The sequence below is a fragment of the Lathyrus oleraceus genome, chromosome 5 (assembly GCF_024323335.1).
Source record: "Lathyrus oleraceus cultivar Zhongwan6 chromosome 5, CAAS_Psat_ZW6_1.0, whole genome shotgun sequence".
Lineage (NCBI taxonomy): Eukaryota > Viridiplantae > Streptophyta > Magnoliopsida > Fabales > Fabaceae > Lathyrus > Lathyrus oleraceus.
Window position 1 is genome coordinate 13,323,824 of NC_066583.1, and position 13,742 is coordinate 13,337,565.

Sequence of the window (13,742 nt, forward strand, 5' to 3'; positions counted from 1 at the left end):
CTTAGTTGAAATTTGTCGTTTCACATAAACTTCGCAACCCCAAATCTTCATGTAAGACATATGTGGTTTCTTACCACTCCATATCTCATATGGTGTCTTCTCACCCTTTTTGGATGGAACACGGTTAAGTGTGTAAGCTGTTGTCAATAGTGCATGTCCCCAAAAGGAGTTTGGAAGATCGGCGTGACTCATCATGGATCGGACCATGTCTAACAGGGTTCGATTTCTTCTCTCAGATACACCATTCCATTGGGGTGTTCTAGGAGGAGTAAGTTGGGATAGGATCCCACACTCTTTCATATGGTCATCAAACTCTAGGCTTAAATACTCACCACCTCGATCTGATCGAAGAGTTTTAATATTCTTACCTAGTTGGTTTTGTACTTCATTCTTGAATTCCTTGAATTTTTCAAAGGACTCTGATTTGTGTTTCATTAAATACATATAACCATATCTACTGAAATCATCAGTAAATGTGATGAAGTACTGAAAACCTCCTCTGGCTGGTATGTTCAGTGGTCCACATACATCAGTATGTATGAGGGCCAAAAGATCATTAGCTCTTTCACCTTTTCCTGTGAATGGAGACTTTGTCATCTTTCCAATTAAACAAGATCTGCATGTCTCATATGATTCATAATCAAAAGAGTCCAAGAGTCCATCTTTATGGAGTTTGGAAATGCGTTTCTCATTTATGTGGCCTAATCGACAATGCCAAAGGTAAGTTGGATTTAACTCATTAGGTTTCATCCTTTTAGTATTAATGTTATAAATAGGCATTTCAAGATCAAGGACATATAATCCATTGTTCATTTGTGCAGTAGCATAGAATATATCATTCAAATAAATTGAGCAACAATTGTTCTTTATTATAACTGAAAAACCAAACTTGTCCAAACAAGAAACGGAAATAATATTCCTGCTAATTGCAGGTACATAATAACAGTTCTCTAACTGAATTATTAAACCACTAGGTAAAGTCAATACATAAGTTCCTACGGCTAAAGCAGCAACCTTTGCTCCATTGCCAACTCGTAGGTCGACTTCACCTTTTGCCAAATCTCTACTCCTTTTTAGTCCCTGCACATTGGTACAACTGTGAGAACCGCATCCAGTATCTAATACCCATGATGCAGAAGTAGATAAATTAATTTCAATAACAAAAATACCTGAAGTTGAAGTCTCTACTCCATTTTTCTTATCTTCCAGATACTTTGGGTAGTTTCTCTTCCAGTGTCCGGTCTTACCGCAATGGAAGCAGGTGCCTTCTTTTGCTATGCCTCCAATAGGCTTTAAAGCAGCAACGGTGGGTTTGGGTTTGGCAATTTCCTTGCCTTTCCCTTTATCACCCTGCTTGGTGGGCCTTTTGTTCTGTCTCTTTCCATTTCCGATCATCAGAATGGACTTCCCTTTTGACTTCAGATTTTGCTCAGCAGTTCTTAACATGGCGAGCAGTTCAGGAAGAGATTTGTCCATATCATTCATATTGAAATTTAGGACAAATTGACTGAATCTATCTGGCAACGATTGCAAGATCAAATCAGTCGCAAGTTCCTTTCCGAGGGGAAAACCTAATCTCTCAAGGTTCTCCACATACCCAATCATCTTGAGCACATGGGGACCTACAGGGGCTCCCTCAGCTAACTTGCCTTGAAAAAGGGCTTTTGAAACTTCAAACCTCTCATGCCTTGCTTGCTCTTGATAAAGCATCTTCAGGCGTTCGATCATATCGAATGCTGCCATGTTCTCATGTTGCTTTTGCAATTCTGAGTTCATGGTAGCTAGCATGAGACAAGCAGTTTCATTGGCATCATCGACATGCTTCTTATAAGCATCTCTTTCTGCCTTAGGTGCAGAACTAGGAGGTTCCTCTTCAGGAACAGGTTTCTCCAAGACATACAGCTTTTTATCATGTTTGAGGACAATCCTCAGGTTTCGGTGCCAATCCAGAAAATTTGTCCCAAACAATTTTTCTTTGTCAAGGATTGATCGCAAGGTGTTGTTAGAGGTGTTTGTTGTCATAGTAATCTACATAAGAATTAATGAAAATATAAGTATCATTGACATATTTAATTAGGCCTTTAATTAAATATGCTCCCACTATTTTACTCAAAACAAATGACCCTCATCATTTGATTCGGAAAATCCCGTTGGAAGATTTTCTAGTGGGTCGAGATCCATATTTCACTTCGTTCTAAGTCCGCGTAGGCGGATTACACAAAACTAGGTTATTTAGGTAGGAACTCCTTCCAATTGTATCTAATACAACTCTCGAATATTTTAGTTGGGTGAATAATTCCTTATTCTAATCCATCACATGGATCATTTCCAACTCTTGCTTCTAAACATATATAATCTTATTATAATTTGTTTAGTTAAGTTTGACCCATTATTTTAACAATTGGATATTACAATTATCCCATCGCACCTTACTAATATAAAACATGCACCTCGCGTAGGTGAAACCTACATTATCCGATACTAGTCTTGATGAGTGTTAAAACTTGGAAAGCATAAACTTAATATTTAATTTGAGGGAATTTGCAATTATTCTGATCTCACCGGCTTATTTATCATATAAATCGTCTCTCACATGCATCAACATACATTCACATGCATCAACATACATATATAATGAAACAGTTATGGCCCCTAGCGCAATTGTTCTCCCAAGCCAATGAGAGAACCTAAGCTAACCTAATAACGGTTTAAGCTTCTCCAAGCAAGATCTTCAAGGTTGTCCTCCTTTGGCACTGACTTCTTTGCTTTCTTCATAACATTACATTACATAAAGAAACTCGTTTTACATACGAGGGAGTGAGATGAGAAAAGAAGTTACATTGAGAGATTAAAAGAGAGGCACGACACACAGGTCGTATTTTAAACCCAAAATAAAATAAAGGAAAACTAAGGCCATAACCGATCACCACAAGACAATAATAAACACATTATTATTATTATCAATTTTAATTCTTTTAATCAATTAAAACCAAATTAAATCTCGACGACCGATCACATTATGCAGAGTTAGCCGAACGGGTGAATTTTGCCTTGCATTAACCGGTTAACCATATGCGTTAACCGGTTAACACTGTTTGAAAATCTGTTCATAATTGGTATTCTGTTTTGCGTTAACCGGTTAACTAAATACGTTAACTGGTTAACACTGTTGAAAACTGTTAGGAAGTTGCATTCCGTCTTGCGTTAACCGGTTAACCATATGCGTTAACCGGTTAACACTGTTTGAAAATCTTTTAGAAAACAGTATTCCGTCTTGCGTTAACCGGTTAACCGTATGTGTTAACCGGTTAACACTGTACGAAAATTTGTTAGAACGCACAACTCTTGTGCATTCATAACCCCAATCGCATAACTCTCTGACAACACAACCCTTGTGCCGTCACTAACCCTGATGCACCAATTTCAGACCGTCAAACACATCTCGATTGTTGATTCAGTATGATTGATCAACACGTCATTGCTTCACCATACTAATGTCGGATCAAGAAGCAAACGATCATTGATCGCTCAAAGGAAAACAACCATTGAGTGTTTGAATGAACGAAACAAGAACACTATATCATATATAATGTATTTTGCATCAGGATTACTTATATAATATATATAACTTGATCGATCTCAATTTAATCTTTGATTCATACTGTCATTAATCGTATTAATACAGAAAATAAACAGTTATCAGATTCATGGTTTCGTAAGTGGCTCTGATACCACTGAAGGAGAATGGCGATCCAAAATGCAGCGGAATTTAAAATTTTCTCCTTTAATGATCCTTATGGATGGGCATGATCAGTGATATAATCGTTACCTCTTGTGGCAATCACGAACGTTGAACGATGACAACACCTCTACTTAGTCCACACGAATGGATTCCTTCAATCTCAGTGCTAGCTGCTACGAATGAAGGCTTTGAGTGAGAGAGAGAGAGAGAGAGAAACGAAAATGCAAGAGTGACAATGCTTCTACCCAAGGGTTCTATTTATAGAACCACTTGTGTGGGCTTTAAGCTAAAAGCCCACTTAAGTGTATTTTGGCCCATATCTTATAATATGCCCAAAATCACTTAAGCGTATGGTACCTTACCATATTTCGTATTCCATTTAAGTGCACCGTACCCTACAGTATTCCTTAGTTACTCTATCTCTCATCAATCAGTCCTTTGTGTGTGACCCTGTAGGTTTTCGCGACGTTGGCAATTATATTAAATCACACATTTAACATAATAAACAGTGAGCGGTATCTAGCAACACATCACTGCTACCCAAGACACGAAAATATCATGTGATCTGACAAATCCTTCTGTGATAATAATTATGTGTATAATTACCCTTTTGCCCTTATGTCTATATTGAACACAAGGCATAGACCGTGTCATCCTTGTCCAGTTCAATATTGGGCCCATAGACATTTATCCTGTTACGCAGAATGGGCAAATTCCATCTAGGTCACTCATGTCCCTCAACATGCTTTGTGGAGTACCCATTAACTGTCTTTATGGTTATCCAGTTACGGACAACGTTAGATCAGCAATAAAGCAGTCGACTCTACATCTAGGGTCCATAGTGGTTTCAGGTCGAAGAGTGGTATACACCATTATCACAATGAGAATAACTTATGACACTTTGCATAACATTCTATATAGTATTCTCATAGTGGGTCAATCCAGTATAAATATTACTCTTAATATTCATACCTATGTTTGAGAATTGATAAATCCTTATCCATGATTCATGAGATGTGATCATCAGTCTATAAACATAATAGTCTCCATGCTTTAGTGTTATCCCACTTCACAATAAAGCTCGACTACGGATACTTTAAGAATAGTGTCCTCATGTTTAATGTGCTCTCATGATTAAGTCACACTTGATACATTAAACGGACTATCTATTCCAGGGACTTTATTAAACAAACATAATAAAGAAGAAGCCTTTTATTATTAATAAATAATTCGATACAAGTACCAAGAATATTGGCCTCTAGGGCTTACACCAACACTTAACACCTTAAAACACCTAATAACAACAAAAACCCTACAAAAAACATCTTGGTGGACTGTTGGACTTGATATGAACTTTTGGACTTAGGAGTACGCAACTTTCCCTATGCTTTAAGGACTTGGCCAATGCCACTATCTGAGACCGAGTCATCCTTGACAATGTCTTTCATCTGATGCAAGACCTTGAGTGCGCTTGATTCATCTGTCACTTTGTCGTTGTGCTTAATTTTTATACTATTATTATTATTATTGATGTCTGATGATTGCTTCTGAGTTTACCAAGGAATATTTCATCTGATACATTTGAAGACATTTGAAGACTGCTAGCTATTGGAGTGCTTGCTTGGATATTATGGAAATCTTTTTTTGATGCATTGATTTTTATATAATTGCTTGGATATTGCTTATGCTTATTGTCTACTGAAAAGTCCAAAGGAAATGACTTTCTATCTGACATTCTTATCTTGTGGATTGTATCTCATTGGTTAGATCTTTTCAACTCTTAACTTTTAAATGTTTGTCTAGGGTAGCCTCTTCATCTTCTCCCATTTCTTTAATTTCAAAAATCTCTCCCTCTTTTAAAAAAAATTCTTTTCTTGTGATTTCAAACTTAGACATGTTTTAATGATTAGAAACTTTGGCCTTATGCCATTGAATTTTTAAACTTTTCTTAAATGAAACTTGTGAATAAACTTAATCATATTGACTTCAAGTTCAAAAAGACAAAAAGAACTAACAACTCCATTCAAGTCTTTTGGCCATTTTATGCCCTTTTCTTTTAAAATCTTTGTTAAAATCCATTCACCAACTTCTTTGATATTTTTACCACGAACTACGGGGTTTTGATCCCTCATTTTTATGTTAGTACGTAGGCATAAGATCAAAGGTCTTGTCAAATAAAAAAAAATATAATCAATGAATTATCTTCTTATCCCTCCACTCTATATTTTATCAAACATCATTTTCAGCTAAAAACAGTTGCACACAAAAAAAGGCTCCCTAGGAGTACCTAGGACACTTTGGATGCTAACACCTTCCCTCTGCGTAACCAACCCCCTTACCTATAATCTCTGAAATTTTATTAGTTTTGATTTGAAAACTTCTTATCTTTGGGTTTTGTTCGTACTTTTTCCTTTTCCTTTGGAAATAATAAAAGTGTGGTGGCGACTCTGGTTTTATTGACGTCAAGTTTGTCCATAGCTTGATGGTCATGAATTTACCGCTACAAAGTGTACAATTGAGCATGGAGTATATGTAAGAAGAAGAAATAATGAATTACTTATACTATGTCTCTATGTCAATGACTTTTTGATAACATGAAGTTGTAAGAAGGAGATTAGAGATTCAAACATGACCTTAGTGAGGAGTTTGAAATGTCAGACTTTGGAAATATATAGGCGAAATACTCAAGAGATTTGAGATGTAAGATTTCAACCCAACTTCGACTTCAGTTGAGCCTAGAATGCAACTATCGAAAGACACAAATGAAGATGGTGTCGATCCAACACAGTATAGAAGACTTATTATATCACTTCGATACCTTTTTCACACAAGACCTGATCTAGCATATAGTGTGGGTATGGTAAGCAGATCCATACAGAAGTCAAATGTATCACACACAGCAGCGACGAAGAGGATACTAAGTTATTTGAAAGGAACTCTCGACTATGGGATTTTGTTTCCTACAGCTGATGAAGGAAAAGAATGCAAGTTAGTGGATTACACCGACTCAAGTTGGTGTAGTGATGTTGAGGATAGAAAATTCACATTTGGCTATGTGTTTATGTTAGGTGGTGCACCAGTTGCTTGAAGTTCAAGAAAGAAACCGATAATGGCACTATCGTCATGTGAATAAGAATACTTAGCTGATTCTCTTTGTGCATGTAAAACAACGTGGATGGTGAATCTAGTCAAAGAGATTATAGGGAAGAACCATAGAGCAATTACCATGAAGATTGACGGCATGTCTGCTATCAATCTGGCGAAGAATCTGATAGTGCATGGGTGAAGCAAGCACATCAAAATGAGGTTCCATTATCTTTGAGAGCAAGTGACAGAAGTGAAGTTGAAGTTGGAACACTAGAGAACTGAGAATCCGATTGCAGATATCATGACGAAAGGAGTGAAGGTCGAAGTGTTCAAGAAGTTAAGGTCTATGATGAATATAGATAGCTTAGACACACTGAATTAGGTTGTGTGTTGAATTGTAATTCTTCGTGTCAAATCTGTATTTTCGATATAGTCTGTTATCGTCGAAATGTTGTGTGTTGAAATTGTGTGAGTGTCGAAGTGTCGAGGAGTTAGCCTCAACATGGATTTGGTTTTAAACTTAATTTTATAATGTTGACAGAATTATTTATTTTTGGACTTTACTTCGGGAGCAAGCAAACAAATTCTATAAATAAGGAGTAACCCCTATTATTGTAAAAAATACTTGAATTTTCCAATTGCAAAAGAATAAAGAATCAGAGTTTGTGAGCAGAGAGGAATTCTGCAAAAATATCATGTTTTTCCTTTTCTCGAAAAACCCTAACTCTTTTCTTCTCAATTCAATCTTCTTTTCTTGTTTTTCATCATATTGTACAGCGATACAATCTTGCAATTAAGATTGGTTGATTCACTCGAGTAAAGAATGAAGAACAAGAAAAAATTTGATCGATGCGATTGAATCTTACTCATCAAGATTGATTCGAAATTAGTCAAAGTCTTGAGTTTAATTCCATCATACTAGACTAAAAATAATATACACCATTTTAGTTTCTATTTACTCAATTGAGTTTCAATTTTAATAACGAGCTATCCTAGTTGATATCATTGTCTATTGTTTAAAAGGAGCGCCTTAGGCGAACAACTCCTTAAGAACAATGTGTCTTCGCACTAGACTTATCTATGTTCACAACTTTGCACACGATTATCATTCATAATTGTTGTGTTTGTGATATGAAGCTGTGGAGAACAATATTTTACAACACAATTGAGGGAATAGTGCGTGAGAAAGAAGAGAGCCCCGAATATAAAGTAGAAACAATAAATTTTTTGAATAAATAACATAAGCAATATTGCAGCAGTATCATCTAATGAAGACTGATAAAATTGATATATCGTGAAAGATATTACATATTTACAAGGCTTGTTTATTCACATAATACTGAAATACAACTAATTATGTTAAGATCTAAAGAAAAATAACTAAGTGGTATAAGATATGCACAATAATGGCTTCTGACTTTTTTCATAACAAGTTGAACATCACTAGTACAAGTAATTCTGAATCCGCGGCTGCCATGACCATTTCAACAGACAATCATCTCCAGCTTGCTTTATATACGGGCTCCGCATGCCTTGTTGGATACAGAACCTTTTTGGATTCGTCTGCCTGAGAGGGAACATAATCTTTCTCTCTAGTTCGAAGATCCTATCAACAAGGATTAGGAGTCAGCAAAAATTCATGGCATTGAGTTACCGACATTAGGACATGGCATTTAGTTTCAAAATTATATGTATGTGTGCATATCTTATGTGCTATCTTATAATATGAAGAGGATGAAACTTAAGGCTTACAGAACGAAAAGGAAAATCATCTGCCTCGAGCATATGAACAATTTGCCCCATCTTTGGTCGCTTATTGGCATCCAAATCTATGCAACGCAGACAAACAAGTAAAGCACGCTTCAAAGACCTCGGAGAGGGTTGAATCTCAATTAAAGGATCAAGTAGTTCATCACCGCGACGACTTGCTACCATTCCTTTAAACCAATCAACCAAGTTCATCTGAAGCACATGAAACAAATAGAGGCATAAGACTTGTTACAATATCATGGAATACTGTAACAAAGAAATCATGGATTCACCTCTGCAGGTGGTCTAGAATAATCAATGGGGCTTCTTCCTGTAATTAGCTCCATGAGTAGAATCCCAAAACTATATACATCACTGCTCTCGTTAAGCATTCCCGTGCTTGCATACTCGGGCGAAACATATCTGCAGTAAAGTTGTTTGTGGGAAGGAATCATTTAGTTAAGAGATCATTACAAAATAACTAAGGTCTAAGAAAGAACTAACGAACTAACCCAAATGTCCCCATTACACGGGTTGTAACATAGCTTTTGCCAGAGCCTAAGAGCTTGGCAAGTCCAAAATCTGATACTCTTGCATTCCATTTTTTGTCCAAAAGAATATTGCTGGATTTTACGTCTCTGTGGACAACTTTGGGTTCTAAGCCTTCGTGCAAATAGGCTAGCCTGTTTCATAATGTAGAAAAGTTAACCGATACTCGAATGAAATTGTTACAAAAATTAGTCTATATATGAGTGGACAAGTATTGTGAACTCATAACATGGGTGATAAACATACCCTTTTGCAGTGCCAACTGCAATCTTCATTCTTATATCCCATGTCAAGGGGCTAATAGGTCCTACATCACCATGTAGCCACTGCTCTAAATTTCCATTGTCAACATATTCATAAACAAGCATCCTGTATCGTCAGCAAAATCGCTTTAGACAACATATGTAAGAATTGTCTTTATTTGAAAGACCTTAAATCAAAAGAAATACAATAATTTAAACATTATATTTACCTTTGAGCACCTTCTGCACAATATCCAACTAGCCCTACCAAATTCTTATGCCTCACTTTTCCAATGGCTTCAACCTCCACCTTAAACTCTTTCTCTGCTTGACCCCTTTGTTACAATTAGAACAATATGCACATAAATAAACTTTCAATATATTGTAGATCAAAAAGTTATTGACATTTCCAGGTAAAATAGAATAAGCGTTTAATATAATAAGTGTTTATGAATAAATTTTCCTAAGCTATTTTTATAATAAAGGCTAAACTAAATTGTTTTTTTTAATGTTATAAGTTGTTTTTATAAATCATTAAAGAAATAGTTTATAAAAAATGACATAAATTGTTTTGATAAGATATCCCAAATTGTTTGGATATGATCCCCAAACAGTATTACCAAACTTATGTCCCAATCACAACACACTCATAGCATAGCAAATTTTATAAAATTGAGTCAGGTCTAATCAGATAGTACATGAGTTAGAGTTAGATCAAATTCTAATTCGAAACGAATTATCATGATTTTTTAGCTGAGCTAAATATACCATAGTCACCGACATCAATTTAGTGTGTGATAATAAAATTAGGCTAAAGTTTTCTAGGGAGTAAGACAATATTAATATACTACCATTAAAGGAAAAGTTTAGACATAAAAATAATGAATAAAATAAATATACTACTAAATATATATAATAAAAGTAAAAGTATATAAAGAGAGAGAAGGAAAAATAAATAAAAAATAAAAAAAATAAAAAAAAATAAAAAAAGAAGAAGAACTATTCCTAACAACCTTATTATTATAGTAACTGTTTTCGCTAGTATTTAACAAGTAAAGAAATTATTAACTCCATAATTAACCGTTAAAAAAATTAACAGAGAATTAAAATTAAGTAGAAGAATGAAAATGGAAAATGTGATTTAGTACATACTTATTGTTAAGAAGATTCTTCACAGCAACCACAGAACCGTCTTGAAGAATTCCTCTGTATACAATTCCATAACCTCCTTCTCCGATCACGTTCCCATCGGAAAATCTACCGGTCGCATTCTCCAATTCCTTCAAAGTGTACCACCGACCCCAACCTATGTTCTCCGGAGATGGAGACGGAGACTCCACCGACACACTACTACTCTCTTCGATCTCGCACTCCACTTGCTTCTGCATCTTCGGATCATCATCAATAACATTTCCGATCTTGATCACCTCCACGATCTCCTTAGAAACGAGCGGAATTGTGCCGGAGCTATGCTTCACTTTCACTTGCATTTGGCTCTTCTTTGAGCTTCGGTTCCGGCGAATGCAGAGAACGGTGATGAGAAGAATCGAGACTGCGATTGCGAGGAAAATGATGACTAAGACGTAGAATTTGAGACCGGCGATAGATGTTCGGTTAGTTAGCAACGGCAAGGAAGCGCCGGAAGTTGCCATTACAGTGGTAGCTCCGGTGATATGGAAGTGAAAATGTGAGAAAATTTTCAAGGAAATAAAGAAGAAAGAAAAGGCAAAAGAGAAAGAGAAAGAGAAAGAGAAAGAGAAAGGAAAAGAGAAGAGAAGAGAAGGGAGAATATTGAGAAAAGCGAAGTTTCAACTTTCACCAACGGATAATTCAAAAGCGAAAGGAAGCTATTACTATTACTATTACTAGAGTTGTTACATTTTGGGCTTAGATGAGACTATATTTACTTAACTGCCACTCGTATTAAATTTTGATTTTGAATCAGTGCCCAGAGAGTCGGGGAGCTGCGTGACGTGATTGCGGGGAGTGCAAATTAAATTTATGAAACATGATACGAACATGTGATATGACATGGATATTTTATGACTTTCACTAAGATACTTTTTCAAAGAGCAGTGATATATAAACACTGAAATTTTAATACCGTAACATATACACGGTATAAATATATGTTAATGTACATCTAGCAACAGTTTTATTGTAAGATTGGTGTTATTTGAACATCAACCTTAGAAAATTAAAATTGTAATTATCATCATATACTAGTGTCTTATCTCTCTCCTATTTTTTTTATCACATAGCACTAATTTCAAAAATACACTAATATGCATGCAACATTAGCTTGCTCAGGTTGAATTCACCACAAATCTACTTTCTTTTCATAGTAAACTCCACATCACTCTTCTCTTCCACATGGACGAAAGGTTCCTAAGAGTAGCAGTTTGTTGAAAAGACCAAAATTGTCCTCGAATGTATCAAATCAATAAAGAAATATTAATCTTTCTTTAGAGGAGGTTAAGTTTTGTGAATTCTTCTTACTTATTTCAACTCGAAATTGTGAAAGTGATGTCCAGAAAATAGAGTATGATTAGTTTCTTGATTAACAATCAAATTACAAAGTAAAAAAAAAAGAGGAGAGAAGAGAAAGACAATTCAAAGTGGTATAAAATTGGTTTTTTGATTTAATCACACATTAAGGAACAATGTTTACAATTGAATCTCAACTATATCATTTTCTCTCTCTAATTAGGATTATCAGGGATTGATTGAAGAAGTGATGATTGTATTGCAATCTATTTTTCCTTCAAATGATGAACGAAAAAGCTTTGTCATTTTCTCCATTGTGTTTTTCTTTATCTGTGATTGTGAACGTAAATCGTCAAGTATTTCTTGCAATGAATAAACATGAATAACTAAAAAGAGCTTTGCTTTAACATAAAACTAAAAATAAAAACACTCATGCATCATTTGCATCTTTCAAAACATAAAAATATAAACATAAAAACATAAAAAAAACTCATTCATCCACCCTTTTTTCTGATCAAAACCACTATCTGAAGCTGACTTCCGGTACGATACACGAGGACGCCAACAAGTTGTCATGGAACAACTTCAAGAAAACCAAGCTGCACTTCAAGAAGAAGTATCCCATGTACGGTCCCAGATGCGGAAATTGATGGAGACTATCCAAGCAGTCGTGAGAGGCCAAGAAACTATGGCAAAAATAGAAGAGGATATGAACCAACGTGCCAATGTTGTCAATCCTCCCACCCCTCCAGTAGTCAAGACACCAAGTCCACCTCTTCAAGTTGACCCTCCAGTTAACATGGTACTCCTAGGGAGCCCTTTTTTGTGTGCATATGTGTTTTTATACAAATGATGTTTGCAATAAATAGAATGGAGGGATGAGAAAAGAATTCATTAATTATATTTTTGTGTTTGACAAGACCTTCGGACTTATGCCTACGTACCGACATAAAATGAAGGATCAAAACCTCGTAGTTTGTGGTAACAATTTTAAAGTGAGTGTATTACTTTTAACAAAAGTTTAAGTTTAACAAAGTCAAAAAAGGCCTAAAAAGATTTAAATGAGTATTAGTTCTTTTTGTCTTTTGAAATTTTAAGTCAAGTATGGTTAGGTTCATTTACAAGTTTGATTAAGAAAAGAGTTTAAAAATGCAATGGCATAAGGCCAAAGTTTCTAATTTGCAATATGGTCAAGGTTTAGAAAGCACAAGCAAAGAAGATTTTAAAAGGAGGGAGAGATTTTGAAACTAAAGAAGTGGGAGGAGATCAAGAGACTAATCCTAAGCAAAAATTTAAAAGTTAAGAGTTGAAAAGATCTGACCAATGGGCTGCAATCCAATAGACAAGAATGTCATATAGAAACCCAAATTTCCCTTGAACTTTAGAATCAAGCAATATCAATACACAAATATCAAGATGAAGAGTAAGACATAAAATAAAGATATTTACATCCAATCTTAGCAACTCCATTATCTTCTTCCAAATCCCCATGTATCATATGGCTTCAAAGATGGCATTAGACACAGGTTCAAAGTAACAGCTTCAAATATGATCATGTTGCAGATGAACTCAAATGGATCTCCCATATTGTATCAGATGAATGCTCACTTCACAAGCAATTGGTTTCATGAAAATTGGCATTGGCCAAGTCCTTTACATAAGGAGTGTTGCCTAAATTCTAAGTCCAATAGTCTCAGATCAAACCAACAGTCCACACAACATGTTTTTTAGGGTTTTTGTTCTTATTATGTACATTAAGGTCAAAAGACCACACAAATAAACAAGTATATACAAACACAAAATAATCACAAAAGATGACCCAAGTGGGCAAGGTAAAAATGACATTAAAATAAATAATTTGAGTGGTATGAATAATGGCAAATGAA

At 35.3% G+C, this 13,742-nt stretch overlaps 1 protein-coding gene across 1 annotated transcript; it reads right to left on the reverse strand.

Moving 5' to 3' along the window:
- Positions 1 to 8,095: 8,095 nt before the first annotated feature.
- Positions 8,096 to 11,310, reverse strand: LOC127085050 (probable receptor-like serine/threonine-protein kinase At4g34500). Its single transcript, XM_051025617.1, has 7 exons — positions 10,522 to 11,310; positions 9,600 to 9,704; positions 9,374 to 9,496; positions 9,091 to 9,261; positions 8,872 to 9,001; positions 8,582 to 8,791; positions 8,096 to 8,435 (listed from the first exon to the last, which is right to left on the reverse strand). The coding sequence occupies exons 1-7, from the start codon at positions 11,019 to 11,021 to the stop codon at positions 8,325 to 8,327; spliced, it is 1,350 nt and encodes a 449-aa protein (XP_050881574.1). The 5' UTR covers positions 11,022 to 11,310; the 3' UTR covers positions 8,096 to 8,324.
- Positions 11,311 to 13,742: the final 2,432 nt, after the last annotated feature.